The sequence below is a fragment of the Gymnogyps californianus genome, chromosome 1 (genome assembly GCF_018139145.2).
Source record: "Gymnogyps californianus isolate 813 chromosome 1, ASM1813914v2, whole genome shotgun sequence".
Classification (NCBI taxonomy): domain Eukaryota; kingdom Metazoa; phylum Chordata; class Aves; order Accipitriformes; family Cathartidae; genus Gymnogyps; species Gymnogyps californianus.
Genome location: NC_059471.1, coordinates 144277765 through 144300241, shown reverse-complemented (window position 1 = coordinate 144300241; position 22477 = coordinate 144277765). Strand labels below are relative to the sequence as shown.

At 41.2% G+C, this 22477-nt stretch overlaps 1 protein-coding gene across 1 annotated transcript in view; it reads left to right on the top strand.

Moving 5' to 3' along the window:
- Positions 1-22477, top strand: part of ST8SIA1 (ST8 alpha-N-acetyl-neuraminide alpha-2,8-sialyltransferase 1) — a 129425-nt gene that overhangs the window by 67590 nt on the left and 39358 nt on the right. Inside the window, exons 3-4 of the mRNA XM_050902045.1 lie at positions 3126-3235; positions 9303-9395. Coding sequence (XP_050758002.1) covers positions 3126-3235; positions 9303-9395 — 203 coding nt within the window. The remainder of the gene's footprint in view (positions 1-3125; positions 3236-9302; positions 9396-22477) is intronic.

The window sequence follows — 22477 nt, the reverse complement described above, 5'->3', positions numbered from 1 at the left end:
CTTTTGGTTAATTGTGTTGCAATTTTGCTTTAAGCTGTTTGCACCTCCTATTTTGGGCAGCCCAAAGGAAGGAATGAGCTGAATGCTTATGGGAAGTCACAGAATGAAGCCCGCAGCATTTTAACTTTGAAGAGCCTCTAAGTGCCTTTATCTGGGCTAGCTGTCCCATGAGCATCCTTTGGATGTGGAGGGAAGGGAAGCGTGCCATCGCACTAACGTCCTGCAGTGGGTTGGGTATGCTGCTGCTAACTAGATTACAGGATGGTGATTTCCCAACAATTTCAAAGCTCAGGAGCCTGTTTCTTTGAAAAAGGGAAAAGAGAAATGCCTTTTGTAGAGAGAAGAAGGAGCTATATGTTTCATAGTTGCTTATGGGCAACACTTGAGTTTAAGACTTGTACGATTTGTGTATGACCAGGCAGTTTTTTGGACAAAGAGGCTCAGGGCAGAGTTCCTGAAATGCACCTGCAGTCTCAGCAATAATACAGATCTGTGATTTGAATGTTTGAAGAAAAGTCATGTGCAAGATAACAAATGCAGGTTTCTCCCAGGTCATCCTAAGCAATTGCTCTTCATTAAGCTCAAAGCAGCTGAAATCCTACCAAGCAGCAGGGATACTTAATCCTTAGGCCTTGACACCATGCCCCCCCCGCTGTTATGGTACTGGAACTAGGTCTTTTGCATAATGTCTGTAGAAAGCTTCTAAGTATGGTCTTCCGAAAAATGCATCCGTTGAACATTTTAAGCTAAACGGTGGCATGTAGACTCTGTCCAATGTCTATGCCATGTCCTGAATTCTCAGTTCTTTGCTGGGGCAGGCAAAAGCTTCTGTGGGGTCTTGTGGGCATAGTGGCTTTTCACAAAGAACTGTGTTCAGCCTGGTTTTCCTCCTATGTCCATAGAGCGAGTGGATTTCTTCGCAGGTTAGGCAGAGGGACAACCACCATCGTGATTTTATCTGCCCCTTCTAACTTTCCTTTGGCTCCCTCAAATGCCCCTGGCAGCCCTGATCTTGTTCTTTCGTTTCTTGGACTCTCTGAAGGACAAGAGTTTCAAAGCTTCACGTGCTTTTGGAAACAAAAGTGTGTATGCAAATGACAAATAAATATTATCATCTTTGAGCGTAACAGGATATAAGCCTCCCTTGAAGGACAGCAAGTCATCTCAAGCAATATCAAAGGCTGTTTGCAACTCACAGAATTTTGAAGCATTTAGTAACTCCTATATATTTATTTGGGGGGTCTAAAGCCACTCACCATGTACTAAAGCCACAGAATTTATGTAACAGAGTGTCCACAACTCTTAAAAGGAAGAGTTAATGGCTGCTGCCTTTGTCTGTCATTTGTCACAGCCTTGCCTTTGTGTAACTAGCTTTGATATATCTTGAATAAGAAAGGTACTGTTACTTATAAAACATATTTCTTCTACATTTCCTCTGATTCCCATCCTCCCCACCCCCCCTTTACTGAGTATGTGAGCTCTCATTTGGTCAGGGTCACCTCAGAGATGAGATGTCCTTTGAATTTCAAGATATGCTCCTAGTTCAATAACTGTGTAAATTAAAAAGTGTTCTTGAGAAGGCAAATGCAGGACAAGAATGCAGTTGCATATTTAGTATTGCTCCGCTGTGCTATCACTGGGTTCCTAACGGTGGCCGGGTCTCAGGAAACTAAAATTTATTTCTCTGCTTTAGCATATCTTAATCCAGAGTTAGGATAAACAAAATGCTTTAATGTTTTTCATTAGAAAGCAGGTTGTGACTTTATCGTAGCTGAATGGAATCTAGTTTGCTGAGAAAAGAAAATAAAGCAAATAAATGCAAGGAAGAAAAGAAATAAGACGTTAGCAATAAGTCCTAACAAATACAGAGTTTGTGCTATAACGCTGGGTCTGTTTCCTGGACCATGTACAGCGTCACAGTGCCTGGTGAATACATGATGCAATGTTAGATGTTGCTCTGTACATGTAAGTGAGGACAAGTGCTGCCACCATTCTGCCTTGTCCTCCTGGAGAGGAGAATTGTTTTGAGAAGCTGCATCCTGTCATTGTGGCATTTGCATTCTCAGAAGCCTGTGCAACAACTTCTGTCTCTGCTGCAGTCAGGTTTTGACAGGTTTGATAAATAAAAAACCCCTGCACAATTTTTTGCATGAGGAGAATATTAACTCTTGTATCGTAGACAAATTCCATTCTATAACTAAATCGCACTGCTTTAAATTCACATGTCTTTTCACCCCCCCCCCCCTTTTTTTTTTGTATGCTGGGCTGCACTGATGCACTGTGTGCTGTTTAAATGTGACTGTCCCGACCTCACTAAAGGTGAATGACTTGGGGCTGACAGGATGATGTCCCACCCATACTTTTGAGATCCTCTGGAATGAAGAAGACTATACAGATCTAATTCATTACTGTGTTTGATGCATAGGATAGCATGACAATTTGACCTTGCACTTTTATGCCCTGCTAAGTGGCTACAAGAGCTCCTTAGTTAAAGTGGTCCCTTTCTAATTTTAATTTATGCTGTGTCTGGGCAGCTGAGTGTTTAAGGAGCTGCTGTCAAGCTCTAAATATATTTGCTTAAGGCTTCAGAGTGACCCGTCCCAGCGACACAACCACGGAGGGAGCCAGGGTGACTCCTGATTCCCAGTGCCCTTCTGTCATCACCTTGTTCCCTGTTCCTTCCTTCCTTTCTTCCCCAGAGAGTCTTTTGTGTATCAGCTCAGGAAGGTCACTTTCATGTTGGGTTTTTTTTTTTTCTTTTTTCTTTTTTTCCTGGTTGTCTTATTTCTCCTGTGTCCTTGCAGCTTGGCTAGAAGGCTCATTCTGACCTGACTGCCTGGCTTGGTCAGTATCTGCATCAGGACTTTAGGCAGTTTTGGTTTTGCAGAGATGTTGTTATGTTCTGTATCACGTTTGTTGCGTCCTGGTTTGGGGAGTGGGGATAAGAAGTGTCCTACATCTACTTACCAGCTAATTTCTGTACTTCCCCCCCCTCCCCAGCTCCTAATTCTCCCTTTTCTTTCATCACTTTGAGCCCTGCCAGCTCCCTGGATTCTCCAGGAGCGGCTGCTACAAAGATGCGTGTGTTCTCCTCTGTAAAACCGGTCCTTGTTTTGTGTTGCTAGGCTACTCCCTTCCAGCTGCCACTGAAGAAATGCTCCGTGGTGGGAAACGGTGGGATCCTGAAAAAGAGCGGCTGTGGCAAACAAATAGATCAAGCAGATTTTGTCATGCGGTAAGACAGAAACCTCAATGACACATTGTCTCCCCTTCCCCCTGCTACGTCTCAGACTTTTCAAAGCTATTCAGTTGTGATTAATCAATTATAATTTGCCTTGTTCCCCCGCCACCCCTTCGCAGGACGCTTTACACAAGTGATTTGGGTAAAAGTGTGAGGGGAGGCAAAAAAGAGAGTTTTGACTGGCTTCTGCAAATGGGTGTGTAGTGTGGGGGCAGTCTGCAGATGGGTGGGTTAAGGTTGTGACAGATTGTGCAGTGTCACAGAGAGGGCCTGAAGAGCTGCTTTTCTGTTGAATTATGCAATGTTAGGCAGGGTCTCATCCTGCCCTGTGCTCTGTCCTCTGCAGCTCTAAATGCCGTCATATGCAACCCATTGAACTGAAGATGAGTAGGTACTGATTTATGGGGCAAGGCTTAAGAAGTAAGTTGGAACAAGCTAAAATGTTCCTGTGTTTTTCTTCCCTCAAGATTGATTTCTGGCTGACTGTCTGAGGAAAGGCCAAACCTCTTTCCTTGATGATGAAGGGTTTTGGGGATTCCTCACATTTCCTTTCCCTCCAGCCTTCCTGAAGTTATAAGAACCTGTCAGGAGGGATGTTGAACCAGCTACTGCTTTCGTGATTGAATTTGGCACTTTCTAGGTCTGCATTCTTTAAGGAAGAAAGACAGAAATTAGTTCCTCCCTGTTAAACATGAACAAGAAGAACATTGTGGGGGAGAAACTGGAGGAATGCTCCCAAAGAGGTGAGAAATGCAGTTTCTTTGGGTTTTGAGATGGGTGCATAATGAACACCCACTTCAGCAAGTCTCCTTATTAGATCCTGATGGCTTATTATAAAGCCATACAAATTTGCTGCAAACCAAACAGTATTACTGTAATTTCTGGTTTGCATCGCAAAGACCAAAAATCCCTTCAATATTAAAGCAAAGAAATACAACAAACTGAAGGCAAAAGGAAACGTATACTTGGAGCATTCACAGAAGAGAAGATGTAAGGCACAAGGGGAGAGAGGCAGTGTGCTGATTGCCATTACTGCAAAACTCCTTAGGTGTTCCACAGACTAAATATAAGAAACTGCAGGGTATATACCATCGTAATATTATCTAGATCCAATGGAAAATTGAAATGCTGCAGAAGCAATCAGTTGGAAAAACAATAGAAACTTTTTTTGAAAAAACAGCAGTTGTAGCTTGATCAGAAAAACCCTTTTATCTCCAGGGAGGGTAAAGCAACTATTATCTGTACAGAACTTATTTTGAATTGGAAATAAGTGATAGGGAGAATCCTGCAAAAATCCCAGTAGCTGCCTGCAGGCTGTATTGTATTAGTGATGTGCAGTCATATTTATGGAAAATGTTTCAGTTCTTTTGGGTTAAAAACTAATACACCACTGGGAGAAAATATTTTTATAGCAGGTGGAAGACAGGATTTAGTTGATCTTTTCTAAATCTGATTTCTATAATCTGAGAGCTGAGAGAGAAAGAGCACAATAGTGACTTGCATAACATCTTTCTTTTTTTTTTAAAGAAATTTGTGTAATATCTTTAAAGTATTTCTGCAGTGTGAAATGTCATGTCAGGTTTTGCTCTTGTTCTTTTCTTCCATTCACATGTTTTTTGATCTCACTTACATGTATTTCCATAAGCTCTGTCATATGACTGCAGCCTTTCTGATATATTGTAATGACTAAGGTTAATTAATGAGTTTAAACTCATCTCGTTGCTGAGCATCTTCTACAAACACAGTTGTACCAACATAGAGATTCAAAGAGCAGCAGTTTTCAGCCCCTAAGGCATAGCACACTGCATCTGCAATGAAAAAGGTGCGTGGCATATGGTCTACATGTTTAGGTAGTGTGGTTATAATAGGCTCTTCTTCTGATACCTGGCTGATTTTCAAGTTTGTAATCCTTATTTCTAAGAAAAAAATTTGATTTGTCCCCTCTCTTCCTGCTAATGCTTATTTTAAGAGAGAAGTGTTGGGTACTAAACCCTAAGCAATGTTTTTGTCTGTATTTTGACCCAAGAGACACATTTTCTTGGCATTAGATTTTGAAGAAATATTTCTACGTCTCACAATTCTCCCTTTCCCCCAACCACCTTCCATGGCTCTGCTGTGGTTTGTACATCTCTGAGAGAGTGTTTCTCTCTGTAAAATAGCAGGGGATTGCGGGGAGTTCTCTGAGCTGTTTGCTGGTAAATTGATTCCAAAACTAGAAGCAGCTTGTCACTATTTCAAGTTGACTAGTGGCTGTCCTGGTTTGGGGAGGCCAAGCTGTTATCTTTTAATCATGCTGTGCCATGCCATCTAGCCATACCAGCTGAGGTGGAGCTGGGGAGGTTAAATATGGTGGCACTTTGGGGTTTGTAGACAAGTCCAGAGAAACATGGCTTGCAGCTGCCTTATGCAATTATTGTCTTGATGTTGGCCAAGGTGCCACAAAGGAATAAAAATGAATGTTTGCAATTACATATTAGATTCATATTAGTCCCTAGTGTTTAGTATATGTGCATATGTAACATTCTAAAATAGCTAGACAGTCCCATAGCATCTACCAAATGCACATGCATCAGCCAAGTTGCCTGGATTCTCTGCACCTGTGGGAGATCGACTTCTGTCTGGGCCAGATCCAGAAGAGTCATTTCTGCCTGGTGAAGGTTGAAGGATCCCTCTCATTTTACCCTTGCAGCTGTTTCTACCTCTTGAGTTGTAAGGTCTCGGATGTGAAAAAGGCACACACAGACCACTGTGCCTGTTGATGATTTTTTTCCCCACCTAAAGGCTGGGTCTAAGTCATATTGGTCTTCTATACAGAAGACCGATATGTTCCTCTCTTCCAGTTAGGCTTATGTCAAAAATGCTGGTCTGAAGTGCTGTTCTGGCACTTCCTTCTTTCCTGCACATTCTCATACTTACTCCTCAGTACCAGGAGCAAGAATAAGATAATTAAAAGGAAGTTTCTTAGGATGAGTCTTTTGTTTCTTGGTGTGTTCCTCACCTGCACAACACTTGGCACTCTGCTGACCTATTCAAGTAAATAATCTGAAAGGCCAAGAAGTTTCTGTCAGCCAACTGATTTCTTGCAGAGTTTCCTCTGGATACTCAGGCCATTTCTTAATATTTCATGTAGAACAAGGTGGGAATGAGACTTACTGATGAAAGGCATTAGATGTGTTTAAATAACGCATCTGGGACTGGCTTGTGAAAGAAATTTCATTATTGAGATGTTAAGATGATAAAAACTAGGGAGAGATCTTGGTCCTTCATAGTGCTTTTAAATAAACTTCAACCAAACATGGCTTCTTAAAAGCTTGCCCTATGAGTTTGTGTTTATTCAAACCAGAAAGCGTTAAACTGTAATCTGCCAGAGGTCATTTATGCCATCTCTCTGCTCTGAGGCAGATCACCTATATATCTTGCTTCACAAATATTTGTTTGACCTGCCATTGAAAACTGCTACTGAGAGGGTTTCTACAACCTCTCCAAATAGTATTAATCTGATTAATTTGTATCCTACCCAGTGCAGGTGCTGGAAGCAACCTATTGCCACTTTTATTTATCTATTGATTGATTGATTGATTGATTTTATGTAAATCTTTCTCAATTTTTAAGGTTTTATCATTCTTTATGTCTGGGAATTAAACTTCCCCTATGCTTCTAGTCTTTCTTTTTTCTTTTTTTTTCTCAATGATTGCATTTTCTGAAACCTCTTATTTTGATTCCTCTTTTCTGGCCTCTTTTTAAGTTGTCTAGCTTGTCTTAAATTGCAGTAGACCAAACTAGAAGCTGTTTCCTAACTGAGGGCTCAATACATTGGGCACATCTTAACAAATGTAGTCATGAAAAGGAGAAAATGTTCCTGGAAATTTTATTTTTCTTGGTGAATGTGGTTGAATTCATCTATGTTCCATGTAGGTGGGACTTTGCTGTCCTTCTCCTTGGCATTTCCTGATGATGTGAATTTAAGAATATGGTTTTGAGGGCTGGTATTTGTATGCAAATACATGCAGATATAGCATTACTGTGTTTTTTTCTTAGGGAATGTGGGATGTTTTGCATTAACAAAAATTGCAGGGAGTATACCGTGTGCACACTAGTGCCCTCTCCAGGCACTGACATTGCACAAAACTGTGAGACGTGGAGGTGCGGCCAGGAATTTGTGCAGCCTCGTTTACTGCACTCTGCTGTCGCAAGTGCCTGGATCCCTTCTGCAAACACTGGAGAGGTCAGTGAAAATGCCAACGGAGGCCGCGACTGCTGTGGAAGCAAGGGCTTTTCTTGTGAAGAGAGTGATTTTCCCAGCGTGGTGGAAGCGTATGGCAACCTGTAATGCAGCAGCCCAACAGTTTCTGCAGTAGCCCCTGGCAGCTGCCATAAAAACTGAACCATAGCTCGCTTTCCCAGCTCCCGCCTCTCACTAATGTAGGAAATGGGCCTCTGAATTATTAAGATAAAAAAATCAGATAAGCAACTCGTTGTTGTTGGACTCAAGGGTTTCATGACTGACGCTGACTGCCTGGAGGACGCACACAGAAGTGGAGTGCTACAGAGAGTTTAATGGAGAAGACGGTGAGAAAAACAACGTAGCTCTTCACAGGCGTAAGACGTGCAGCAAAGGAACTCATGTCTCCCTGGTACTGAGAGGAGAAGTCATGAACACGAAACAACTCCTCTCTGTGCTGCTGCCTGCCCTCTTCCAGTGCTGGGGCCTTGTCCTCTGTGGGGGTGGTTGTCTGCAGAGCTTAAAGCAACCAGGGGCTGCTTGGCCCCCTTCTTTAGGGTCAGCATTTGCTCAGCACGTGCTCTCGCGGGGAGCAGGAAGAGGCAGGAGCTGGCGCCTGAGCGTGCCCCTTGCCTTTCCTTACCTTGTGCGCTCCTTCTCTGTGCTGTGCTTTTCCAGTGTGCTGGAGAAAAACAATGAAACCAGCACGTGCAAATGGGGGATGTCTTGATTCGATGGTTGAACTTAAAAATTGGAGGGCAATTTTGGTTATGGTAAATCTCAAAACTTTTTTTTTTTTTAAAAACTCCAACAAAACCCCAAACCCCAACAAAATAAAAAACTAAAAGTCTTTTTCTGAAAAAATTCCAAATTCTACTTGTCTCTGAGAATCCTGGTTTCATTTTTGCCTTTTAAGCATTAAAAATGTTGTTCATATCTTTGATTTAAAAAGTTGGACAAATTTGAAATTACATTGAAATTGGTTTTGACACCAATTTTTGGTGTGATTTCCATGTATTGAGTAGATTTCTCGTGACTGTAATTTCTGGAGCAGTGCATAGGCTTGGATACTGTTTGAATGTATTTTCATCTTTATCTACTGCGCCTTCCTTCTTCTCCTAGGTCTTTACTACGGAGCATTTAGGACTGTTCATTGTCTGGAAGTTTCTCTCTACTTCTGTTTTTTGGACTCTTGGCTCTCTGCTTTCCAAAGTAAATTTGCTCAGTCGCTTTCTCTTTATTACGTTATCACCCTGCCCACCAGAACAAGACTGTGAGCAGAACTGAGATGCACATATTTAAATAGCCACTTAAAATTTTTCTCTGTGTTGGTAAATTCTGTACGCTGAAGATACCCTGCAGCGTAATATTAAAAATGCCAGTTGCCCGTTGTTTGCAAGACATGTAATGCTTGTAATACCACAGAGTGGTAGCAGTCTGGACCCTGGTACTGGTAAACAAGACAGAACAGAGTGAAAAACAGAACTTTAAAAGACTTTGGAAAATAAAGTCTTTGCTGTAGATAATAACGGCCTCTTCCACAGCCTTTCAGCCTTTCAGAAATGTCAAGTCTGTGTCTGGTTTTGCTTATTAGTTACATAAGATCATCTCTGCAAAAGGTTTTATTTCTACATTTCCCCACAATCTGGTACAAAAATGTTCCGTTGTGCTTATAGGTGTGGTACAGTAGGGAACATTTGTAGCTTGGTCTAGTATTTATACGGCACTTTTTTAAAAAAAAAACAACCACCTGCAAACTTGCAGATTAAAAAAACACTGAGGTTGAAGCCTGTCAATCCTGAATGTCATTTAAAATCTTGACTGTCTTTCTGTGCACAGGTGCAACCTTCCTCCTCTATCCAGTGAATACAGCAAGGACGTTGGATCGAAAACCCAGCTGGTGACTGCAAATCCCAGTATAATTCAGAAAAGGTAGAGAGCGTATTGTTCCTTCTCTGGTCGGGGGATACAAAAAGAAAAATGCTTCATCTGTGTTATAGATATTAGTGCGTCAGAGTTATATTCTTAACACTCTTCTGATCCTGAAAAAAGATCTGGAAAAGATGAAATAGGCAATGGTTTGGTGTTAGGTGAAATAAATCAAGACTAGACCACTGATCCTTTCACTGCAAGCAGGGAAATGAAGGGAGGCTGGCTTTTACAGAGTTATTTCTTCTACCATACTCCCCTCAGTGCTTCCCACTCCCTCCCTTTACCATGCGCTGGGCACATGCCAGAGGTGCTTTGGCTGTTCCCAAGCCAGGCACGTACTGATGGGTGGCCCAAACTACTCTGCTGGTCAGGCCAGCTGGCTGCTGCATCCCACAGTTAATGAAGATGCTAATTGGGGTTTCTCTTTGCTTCACCACTGATAACCTCTGGGTCCTTACTGTCTTCGTATTATTTGTTTGATATTGACTTATGGGTACAAAAGTGGTTGGGATGGAACTGATTGGCAGGTTGTGATTGTACAAGCCTTGCTTTCTTAGGGAACTGGGACAAATTTTTGTTGTTTATTAGAGTTGGTTGAAATTTTCCAAATGTCAGTAGCTGATGAAAGAGAGGAAGAGGAAGGGGGGAAAAAAAACCTCAACGCCATCTCTCATGATTTTGCCTTCCTGAATTTTAATTGCTATGTTATTTGTTTATCACCTGGAATGAGGTAGGCTGTTCTCAGGCAGAACAAGATCTGGTAGTAACCTGCCACATTCACTGAAAAACACAGAGAAAAGGCATAAACCAAGGGGATGAACAGGAAATGATTAGGCATAAAGAAATGTATAATGCGGGTACTGGGAGGTGAAGGATTGTGGAAGGAAGCAAAGCAGGGAAATAAAATGAATAATAGAAAGCCAGGTGTTTTAGAAAGATGAAAGGCACAGACTTGGAAATGGATGTTTGATGGTATTTAAATGTAATATTTTTCCTCTCTATCAGGAATTGAAGGGTTCTCTAGTTTTGTGTGTGGAAAAGATTACAGTCTTTGACAGAGTAGAAAAGAGAGGTCGAGCAAGAGGGAAATGGAGTAGTAATCATCTTCAAGAGCTGATTCCAGGCAGAGAGTGTCTGAATGGGAGAAGGCACAGAAGTGCTTGTGGGATGAGATCAAAGCAAACCAAGCAGAATTGGCAGAGGTTGGCACCAGGTGCCAGGCGAGAAGAGGGAGCTGCTCAGGGCAGTGGACCTGAAGATGAGGAATCTGAAAATCCTGTGGGACGTAGATGGCTAATGAGGTTGATTTAAGAAGTGGGATGAAATGGCCAGAACATCCCATCAAGGAAAGAAGATCAGTTTGGCCATGGCATTTTGGATAAAATGAAGAGGAACAGTGTGAAACATGAAGCTTAGAAAGGATTTTACAGTTGTCAAGGCAGACGATTATTAAACTCATGGATATTTATTTTGCTCCCTCCCCTCCATCAAGGCCTAGAGTGGAAAGCTCGCTGTACTTACTATTTTTGAACAGAAGAGGAAAAGGAAAAAGAGTTTTAGTGATGCTACAGGGAGACTGGAGCTACACTAGAGAGACTGTGGAGTTATCCAGCAAGAAGGAAGGGAAGGAGTGAGCAGATGGTTGACAAAGCAGATGGAGAGAGTGAGACACTACTTTGTGAGAGGGGGATGTCACAAGGAGGAGTGGAGGGGGAGGGAAATGGGAAAAGAGAAAGGGAGGAAGGAATAGACGGGCAACAGAAAACGGGATTGTGTTCAATGTCAGTTTTCAAAGTGAGTGGATGATAACTGCGATGCAAGACCTTTGATGAGAAAGTAATGTGGGATGTATATGCATGTGTATTGATTAGGAGGAGATACATAACCAGTAACTGAGAATGACACAGAGAACAAATTCATAGCGCTGAAAACTGGCAGAAACCTCCTCTGAGGTGTGGAGCTCTTGAGAGATCTGACACTTTGTTTCCTCTGCCTGGTCAGGAAGAGATTTTTTTTTTTTAAATAATATTTTACTGATGTTTCCTGTCTGCTGTCCAAACTCATTATTTTGCCTCCTGTGTGTTAAGTTAGAGTTGGAAAAAAAGGCTATCTTGGAAGTTAAAATAGAAAAAAAGACTAGTACTCTGTCAACAAATAATTTCTGTGGAAAGAAGCTTTTTAAAGAATTAAGACTGCTTATAAGTCCGGACTTTCATGAAATTCAAGGATGTTCAGATTGGTGACTGATATGTATCTGTTTCTAAGCTATAAGTTAACTAGCTTCACATAACAGTATTATTCATTATCATTCTTCCCCTCTTCTCTTGTCCTTACTTTAAGTAGGTTGATATTGATGAGACTTGACATCTCAATTATCTCTCAAGTGTGTTATGGCAGATTTAGTGAATTGGTCCTGCAACACCATTCATGGCTTCTAAAAGATTTATCCTTACCAGATAATTTATGATAAGGCATGTTGGATGGATAGAGCAAAGTTTTCATACCAGGGATGTGGAGGCAATTTTCTGTGTTGTTCTAAAACCAGAATTATTGCCTTTAGAAAACTAAATTGTTGACAGTAATTATTGCAGAGTGATATCTGAGCTACCACCGTTTCCCTCTAGACTTACAGCCTTAGGATGGGAGAGTCAAGATTTTAATCTGGGAGTACATTGACTTTAGAGACACCATCTAAACATTGCCTTTTGCAAAACTTAAAGATCAAGTTCCTACTCTGTTTTCAGCAGGAAATGTGACTGTGCAGCTAGTACAGTTTTCACTTGTAAAATATTGTGCTCAGTTCTCATTTGGGTTTGAAAAATGATGAGGAATTTCCTACCCTAACTTTGTTTCATATAATACAGGAGTACTGACAATAGACGTATTATGGTAGAAATTTCCCCGGCTGACTAAGAGGACTCATAATGACTGCCCCAGTTTCTTTTTTTGTCTAAAATATTTCACAGGCATCTCCCTTCAGTTCATATTGGAACTCACAGTCCTTCGAGCCTGTGTAAAAGTCCTTCTTCCACTTTGTATTCAAAACTTACTTCTCTGTCAAACCCTGGTTTGAGGTTGCAGCTGGGATTGAAATGTTGCATAAAGAAGCTACTCCTGGGGCCACTGAGACCTCTCCCACCCTCTACCCCCCAATACTGTTGAGGGACTGCAAAAAGGTTCGTATCTTTGATGTTTCCAGTTCATTCCCCTACCACCCTAGTCAGCTTGGCCTTATCCGTAGGGAACCACTTTGTAGGCAGAAGATTACTCTATATTTGCCCCGGGTTTTGTTTTCTTTCCACGACTAGCTGCTATAAGTCCCTACTAGGAAAGAGGCAGTGCAGTAGTGAGACCTATGATGTGCCTACAGCCATTCTTAGACTCTGGGAAAAATCAACAAGGCTATGTCATTTACAATGATTGGTTTTATATCCTGAACACTTGTCTACAGCTGTGGAGAGTGAGTGGATTGCACATGGACATAAAAATGCTTGAATAGGTAGTGATGATTTTCAACCAATGGCATAAGATTTTTGACTAAGAAATGCAAAGAGTTACTATTTGGGATGTGGATATTATGTGTTTTTGAAGTCACTGGCTCTGGCCTGTTTAAGAGAAGCAAATTCTAGCAATTTCTTACCATCTTCAACAACTCTTGCAAATGTCGTATAATAATACTCTTACCTTTTGTCTAAACTTTTAAATAAATCTGCAAACAAATGCTGTTTGCAGCAATCTTCCTTTCTAGTCGCCATGTCTCCTTACTCTGTCTAACCTATGCACACGTACATCATCATTAATGTGGATATAATAGTCCAAATAGATGGTTTCCCAGTGTTCAGTAAGTTTCAGATCGACTAATGTTTGTTGGTGAGTATTTTATCCACGAGCTGTGTGAGTGTTTTCTGACCTGTGTAGAAATACTCTCATTAGAAAATGGCACGAGGACTATGGTAGCATTCTTTATACGCTATAATTCAGCATTGGTATAACTGACAGAAGCCCCCGAGGTATGTAACACACACCTCCCAACACTGTCTTGAGACATAATCCAATAATCAGTTGAATTGTGTGACGCTTTTCCCCTTTCTCCTTTCAGGGTGCTGTATTTTCTCAGCACTGATGGTGCTGGAAGGAAGACACGTTGCACTTGGGGGAAAGCAGGCAGCCGTGCAGCTGCTCTGGGGGCTGCTGCTGCTGCTCTCAGCTTGAGGAGCAGATGGCAAAGGGGGACTCGGGGTCGCTGCCCTTGCAACCCCTGCTGTATGATGAGTGATTAGATCTGCTCCTTTCCCTACCCCTCCCTGCCTCCTTCTCGTGTCTGAAGGGATTGCTCAGGCTCTTCTGCTACCTGAGCCCTCCATGCTGGAAAGCACATCAGTCCACGGCAGGGGCAGAGCATGGACTGATGCTGCTGGTCTAGCAGGAGAGGAGAGCCCTTCTGCTGAAGGGAAGAGCCAAGGTGCCCTTCCCCACCTCCGGCTCTCTTCTGCTGCTGCTTCGGTGCCGTGCAGGTCCCCGAGAGCGGGAGCTTTGTGCGTGCAGAGGCTGCAGAGCCGGGCTCTGAGGCACAGCTGCGCTGCCCCTGTTTGATATCCTCTTCCCTCATCACGTAAATCCGCTTGGATGAGGACCGGGTCATTCCTGTATGTGTTTAGTGCTTTGGAGGTTACTGTATTTAGATTCATTATGAAAATTTCTGTGAATTACCTGTGCTGTCAGAGACAGGGTGCGGGTGTAGGTGGTCCGTGTTTCTGCTACTACAGCGTTTCTACTAGAGTGTGCCTTGTTGCTTTGGATACAGAAATAAGTGAAGGGTTAGTTGAGGTGGTATCAATCTTCATTCTTTGAAATGTGGATATTTTTATTGAAGTCTTTATAGTGGAGTCTCTCAACAGTAGTATAACATTGCCAGTGGAAATAATAGTCTGACTGAAACTTGGATAACCAGATTTAGGATCAACCATTACACTTTGCAGCCCAGTATGAACTTCCATCACTGAATGTGAACAGGTTTTTTTCAGTAAATTAATTCACGTTTTTGATCTCTGTGATGTTTGACAAGTTTTTGCTGCATCCAGTTTCCTGCACTAAAGCAAGATGAAGGAATGAGACTAAAGGCTAACCAATGCAATGATTCTGCCTCTGAGCTTTGAAATATCAGTTAAATATCGCTGTTGTTTATTAGGTTCCCACGAAATTCGAGTGGGATTAAATTTGCTTTCCAGTTCTCCCTGCATCTTAGAGCCAACTAATAATCTTTCCTGGATTCAGTCCTGAAGACATCTTTGAATCCAATTGAATTAAGCCATTAAGAATAAAAAGATGGAACTGAGACAATTATTTAATTTGATAAGAGCTTCCTTCATCTTTGATTAAACAAGTGTACAATATTAAGCCTGTTGCTGACACTCATGAAAATGGTACATGAGAATTCCTCTTGACTATGTCTCCATGTAAAAACTATATATTCCATTCCCAGGTAGTTACATTTTAATTTGGTAATTGCAAGAGATCAGAAAAAGAAAGAAAAAACCCCACCCATAAAATAAGTTATTGAAGGAAAACCCCTCTTGCTCATCTTCTTTCTTTAGGAGTCAGGTGATGAGAAGATCTTTCCTTGTAAAGTCATTTAATCACCAGACTTTTAACTATTTCACATAGAGGTTCTTCTTTCATTGCTGGTATCTGAATATATCTCAGATTATTTCATTGAGAAGTACTCCAAAGTGATAAGAATCATTGTTTTCATTCACATTGCAAAACTGCCCTTTTATGATCTTCTGCAAGAGTCTGTGAACATCTATGCCAACAGCAAGGGGATAAAATTTTTGGGAACTACTTCTTTAGAGGCAAGACTATAATAAACCCTTCTGTATATGGAGGTTGCTTGGAGCCCCATTTATTAGTAATCAATCTTTTCTCTCCTCTAATACAAAGTTCCTTTAAAAGCTTTACATTTATTAACAACTGAAGCCTTAGTTTCTCTCTGCAAGGAACACCTATTTTTGTCCTCATTTGAACAGAAAGGAAGCAGAAGTGCAGTGATGGAGAGGACTTGCCAGTGTTACCATCAGGCCAAAGGCAGAGCAAGGAAAAAAAATCCAGAATTTCTGATTGGCTTTTGTAATTTTTTACCTGATGAACAGAAATATGTGGAGTTGTAACAAAGCCATGCTGTGATTAGGACAGTTTGATGCTATTATAGCCATGCTTTGACCCCATTTAAATCAATGACTTTTACTCTCTTATCCTCCCCCTCTCTCCTTAATTTCCAGTGTGGACAGGATTATAATCAATTTTAAAGTAAGAAAAGTACATAGAATACTTTAAAAAAATGCTAAACTATTTTGTATTTTCCTCTGCTTTTTACAGATGAGATTTAGATGATTTTTCCTTTGAAAAGTTGCAGAGTTTGGCTGCAGAGTCATACTTTTCAGTGATCTAGAAATCCTAACCTATGTAGGGAGACTTATGTGGAACAGTTTTTTGCAGTGGAATCAAACATTCCCAAATAATTTAATTCATTTGAATTAAACCCCATATGTACAGCTCAAATTTTAAAGTCAGCTTTTGAAACCATAGCAGTAGATCAGTCACACTGAAAAGCATCTATCTTCCCACTACAGATGTAGAGCCAATACCAACTAAAGTGGCACTGGAAGCATTACTGTTAGAATTCAAAGGTATAATGAAAATTTAAACTAAACAGAATGCTACCCAGAAAGAGCAAATGTAGAGTCCTCCACGTGGGGAGGAATATGCGAAAAATTGGGGAAGTTATTGGCTAGGTGGCATTTCTGCTGAAAAGAATCATGTGGTGTTAGGTCAGTGACGGAGCATGAATAGGCAATGTCCTACTATTTAGATAACAGCAAACGCTGTGTTGGGTTATCTAAATAAGTGTAATGCACGAAGAGATATATTTAAGCTCAACTGTGGCCTCAGCTGGGGTACTGTACTTGGTTTTGGCACCATGTGTTCAAAAAAGTCCCAAATCCCAAACACGGAGTGTCAACTGCAAAGTGCAGCGAAGAGTAGGAAGAAAGAGATCTATGAAGCCTAAGCCCCAAGGAAAGGACTGTTGGATCTAGAGGTGTCTCAAAATGCACCGGTGGCTTCAGAGAGAAATGTCAGTTGCTGTTGATGAGATGAGAAACAATGGGCTGAAATTTTGGGTTAGGAAAATGAGAACTGAGAGGAAAAGTTGTTTAATCTGGTAGGAGAGAAGAAGGGAGAAGGAAAGACTGAGGAGAGCTGTAACAGTTTCCCAGGGGTACAGTTAGCTAAGGTGGTGGAGATGAGGATGATACCTCATCAGCAAAAGCAATTGCTAGATATTAGGCAGAACTTCCCAGAGAACTTATGTAAAAGTCTTCATGTTACAGTAATTTAAAGGGCTAATTGAAAAGGGGATGAAATAGGAAATGATGAATGGAATGTCATGAAATCATAGTTTGATGCTTTCTCTTAAACAAAAATAAATGTTTTATTAGTAATTATCATAAAGCAGAGATAGAAGATACCAGGATTAAAATAATCAATTTGGATTTCTGATTGAAATGTCCTCAAATGTCAATTCTAATGGGTACTTATTGTAGAATTGGAGAGGAATAGGATGGATTATCTTACGTGCGCATTTGTATGTCTCCTAACTTAAACTGGGATTTTGATAGTAATCATAGTTATCTCTATTGTGAATGGCATTTTAATTACAAGTCTTTGGCTTACCAAAATCACCAGTGCTTGCCCATACGTGCTGATATTCATTAACACATTGTCTCACACATTTTCATTTTCTTGGCAAGCCATTGCAGGAAGACTGTTGCTTTTCATTTTTGTCTCTTCCCGCCCTCCCCACTGTCTTCTTAAGACCACTGTATTGAAGAGTCTGCCAGCAGTACCAAACAGAAAGACAACCAGCTGTCTGATTTTCCATTATTAGGTTTGTGAAGTGGGAAAGCTATATATGTCCTTTAGCAAATAATGCTTTTAATTAAGGTGATTTTTTTTCATCCTTATATTGCTGCAGTAGGACTTGATATCAGAGCTTCTAAATCCTACTGCCAGTACGTGGAATAGCGTACCTGAGTACCTAATGTTTAAGTATGTGAGTAATATCTTCAGAGTTAGTGGAATAACTTCTGCGTGTTTTGCTGGATCAAGCAATTTAGTGTCTTGTATGAGCGACCCAAGTTTTTTCAGGGTAACATCCCCAAAGATTTTAAAGTGCCTAATCCATGTTTAGGTAACTAATCTTTCTTTGCAGTCTTTGGCTTTGACCTAGATTTTTCTACCACTATCCCATCTCTTGGATTTTTTCAGATATTGATTGGAAGTCAAATATATCTTTTTTTTTAAATGAATATACAAGGCATCCTGCAATCTGAAAGACTGCAAATAACGAGAACACAGAAAATGACTACTTCTCTGCAGTCTGTCAGATTGTGACATTCCTACTTTTTCTTTTGTTCCTGTCTCTAAAAAATGACTTTCACTATTAGCAGCATCTGCAGCCCTGTGATCCCATAAACTTCAAAGAAAGCCTCCAAATTCAAGAGACGGTCACAGGAGTGTAAGAATTATCCTTACGGGCTTAGCCACAGGCCAAGAGCTTTAGGTTAAGCATAGGCGTCAAAGAGGCAGAGAGGTTAATTAGTATCTATTTTCTCATTAAACAGTGGAGGGGATTGCTGAGAATGAGATAATCTAGCTGAGAAGACTGATAGGTTTTATTCTTCTGCTAATCTCTGCTGATTTGCACAGACTTGTGAGATCCCAGCACTGCTGATCTCGGGCAGAGGCTGACAAGCTGTGCAGTAGGTTATTCAGCAGTCTTCAGTCTGGGCAGCAAGGTAGACTGGGAAACCAGTTGCTAGGTTGGTCAGCAAGAGCTTGCGCCTTAGAAGCCTCCTCCCTGTTTTTATTTTTGCACTCTCAACTGGGGAGGACAAGATCTGGCCAATCGTTTTCAGACAGAATTCGTTATAATGAATGCAAAAGTATTTGAAATGTTTTTCTGCTGACATTTTGGTTTTCATAGACAATATTTCCATTCATATAATGTCTGGAAAGATTTGCTTGTTTGTTACCAAAAGCAATGTTTTTCTCAATAAAAATTTTAGTACATTATTTCAATGTGAATTTCGGTGAGAAGACTAAATCAGTAGGACTTAGAATAGATGGTGAAGGAAAGGACGAATGGAGAGAGAAACGCTAATGTGGAGTCCTTTAGGGGAACAGATTGTCTCCTGGTGTAAATCACTGTAGCTCCCACTGCAGTACTTTACACCCACCAAAAACCTGACTTGGATTTTTTTCTCATCAGGGAGGGCTGGCTCTTGCACTCATGTAGCCTTTGGCTGGACCTGCTTTCCAAGCCAAAAAATCCCAGAGGGTGTGGATGAGACAATCTCTTCTTCCCAGTCTGCTCTGGAGTCCGGGCAGCCTTCTCTGCCCACCCTCAGTGCTGGAAGTATAGCCTGTCCTTTGAGAAGGACATGTAGGCAAATTGATTTGTTGGAAAGCATCAATACTAAGAGGCTGCTAGTAGACGCAAGGCAGAAGCTGATGCTTCATATCTAAGCCATTTGGTGTAGTTTTTAACTGGAGAGTTTTCAGGTCTAGGTACCAGTGCTGGTTTTGTTCTAGCCAGCTGGCACCCTAGATGTGTGGCCACCCTAGCCAGTGTGGAAATCAGAACACCTTTTTGACCCAGAAGTGGTTATTTCTTTAACTGGGTTAGTACCAGCATGTGTAGGTATCTCAGCACCATCGTCTTACTGACATTTGCTGTGTAGACTTAGCGAGTGGCCAAAATGTACTTCACTAGTCATGAAGACAGTCTCACAGAAACCCCTAAATTACTCCTAAACAGTCACACCTAAAGAAAATGCTGTTACATCCCTGGGAAATATTAAGGTTTGTTGACATTTGTTGTTTTTCAAACTATTATGCTCCCCCTAAAGCTGGATGTGCAGTTTAAAAATCTAAGCCTGTGAGGTTGTGACTCAAGAAATGTTTTTTATAAAGACAAGCTGAGCTGATTAAAAGGACAATTGGCTTGAGTCAGAACAACACCTGCAAGGCAATACTCTGATATCATTGGGGAAACTAGCATTTGAGAGACTGTAATACGCTGACAGAAAGAGGAGGATGTAGGCTAGAGCAAGTCTAATGCATGATAGTGACGGAGTCAATACAGTGAAGATAAACATTTAGTCTTAACAAAAGGTTCAGAACAGAAGTAAGAATGGAGAACAAACCGGTTAAGAGATTTTTAGGTAAACCAGAAGTTAGAGGGATCTGGAGAAATTTTTTTCAGGAGTTTATAAGTAAATAGCCAGAGCAGTATCAGAACCACTAAGGAAGGATCTTTGGGACTATTTTTTCACATGTTCTCAGCGAATGGTAAAAAAGAAAGGGTAGTACCTGTATTAAAAGAGTGGGAAAAAATGAAGGACAGAAGAAATTGGTTATTCTGACTTAGTTTAGTGCACGGAAAGAGAGTGGAAATGGTTAAACACTGAAGGAACTATCTAGATGTTCAGAAGGCCTTTCACAGCAGGTAACAAAGAAGTTAAATGGCATCATCACTGAGGAAAAAGTATCATCAGGGATTAAAACATATTTTCAAAGCCAAGGTGTGCAAGGTATGAAAGTCAATTTTTCAAGTCTGTCTCAGAAAGTTGTGAGTTTCTTCTGATAATGATTGATTTATGTTCCATAAGAAGTCTTGAAAATTGTAAATAGCTTAATTCTGACAAATCTGGAATGTGTTTTTGAACTTGGAGGCAGGGGGGAGGGGGAGAAGAAAGTGTCAAGCAGCTCTACCCACTGACTCATTACTGTTCATTAAGAGGTCTTTGCAAGAAATGTTCTGATTTTATTGTAGAGATGTCTGTGTTTCACTTTTATGCAGGCTGACAGAATGAACAATTTGGTAACTATGTATATGCAAAATGGGTAGAATATTTATGGAAGCCAGCATTTCAAAATGACATAGCAGTGATAAAAGGACAGATGAGTTTTTTTACCCGAATGGCCCTATCTTTGTATTTCTCTTATGAGTTAGTTAAATTTGTGAAGAAACATAAAGTCAAAACTGAAGGATTCAGTTAATATATGACCAAGTCATGGTCTATTCCTGGAAAACTCTTTGGAGACCTTCCAGGAGGAGCAATATGGACAACAAGGGGATACAGCAGGTAGTTTCCTCTTTATTTATAATGCCTAGAAAGAGTTTTGCTTCCTTTGTTGGTCCAGGAGCATGTCCAGAATCTTCCGAAAAGCAACAGTAGTTTTCTTGTAGCTATATTAGTTTAGGGATACAAAAGATAAGGTCTGTAGGGAGAGAGACTATTCAATAAAAATATAGCCAAGCATTTAAGCACACAGAGGCCCTTCCACAAAACATAAACAAGAAAAAGTACCCACTTAAACACCAACAGTTCTGAGAACTATCTCTGTTTTTTACAATGAATCAGCTGATCTAAGACACTGCCTCTCCGTATAGATCTTGCCTTGTTTATCTGCTGGGGAGGTAAAGGCATAGGTCTTCTTTCAGTTCTCCTCTGCTCCATGCATACCCTGTCAGTGTAGCACCAGTAGTCCTCTCAAGTGTTGACCTCAGACCCACAGAAGTCAATGAAGCCATGCCTACATTGCAGTGGAAGAGCTGCTTCCAAAGCGTATGGAAGCCAGGGTATTGCCTCTGTTCTTCTGGCAGCCTGGGGCTTTTCCTTCATGAGTGTTTTTAGTAATGCAAGCCTGATTTGGTCCAGAGGACACATTTTGGCGACACCTGAAGTTGGACTCATAGATTCATACCATAGAAGAAAGACAAGCCTGGTTTTGAAGGTGGTCCTGGAGTAGCCAACAAGAGACAGTGAATCGTGGTTGCAGAGAGTTCCTTTAAGGGTTTCCCTGGGCCTTGGGGGAGGGATTCTGTGGTGCAGAGGGACTCAAAGAAAGTGTAATGTGTGGCCTACAGTGGCATCAGCTCATCTGCATCTTTCACTAGAGAGCTTAGCAGCAGGAAGTCCCTCTGCAAGAGGATAAGAGGACCTCAAAAGGTGGATGGTAGTGACAGGGGAGACAGTCTAGTGATGAAAGAAGTCTTAGTATTTGTGGAGCTCCTGGTGTGGTTTTGATTGTCCAAATGTAAATGGAGAAAACACACAGCAGAGGTGTCTGCATTTTGGAATGTGATGTGAGAGGCTGTCGTGATTATTTGTAAACATGGAAGACTGTTTTATCAGTTTATGGTTTCGTTTTCTGACTAAGCTAGAAATACCTTACCAGGAGAACATGTCTACTGCTTCTCTGCTTGAGCTCAAAGTGAATGGGAGTTGCATTTATTTTGGACCAGTAGGAAAGATAGGGCTAGAGGAGAGCAAGAAGGTGATTAGGACCAAAGGCTGCAGTGTAAGCTGGGAAATGCTCTGAACGTGTGGCATCAGCCATCTGACTGGGCAGGGAGTCCCCTCGTGTGCTCCATCTGCCTTCTTGTCCTTTCCCCATGTGGTGGTGAGCTGAGCTGAGGAATGTACCCATGTGCTTGAACTAAACCACAAAGACTTCCCCTGATTTCCATCAGCACATAGGACATACCGAGGGATAGTGTGGCAATTTGAGCTCTACCTCCTATCAGTTTTGTCATCCCTGTAAGACTGAACGTTTTCAGTGCATTTACTTGCATTAATTGGGGATCCCTGCCTCACAGTGTTAGATGTTGTCTGAACAAAAGACAAAAAGATGGAGCAGGACAGCTCCAAAGAACTTGTGGTGCAAATGAAGGACAAAGAATAACGATACAGAGGCATGGAAAAGTTCAACAAAGCCATACTGTTTAGCATGACTAGCAGCAGCCTCTGCATTGCCTGAGTGCTCTTTTTTTTCATAAAGCCACTTGGCCACTGCATAGTCTGGATTCAGTTTTTTACCTTTCACTATGCTGTTCTTATGAACAAAACCTGCTTCTCTTTGGACATAAGGCGAGAAATAAGAGTGGCTTCTTTGAATTTGATGCCATTTCTAAAGCAAAAAACTTACATTAATGGAAGCCTTATATTGAGTGCTTC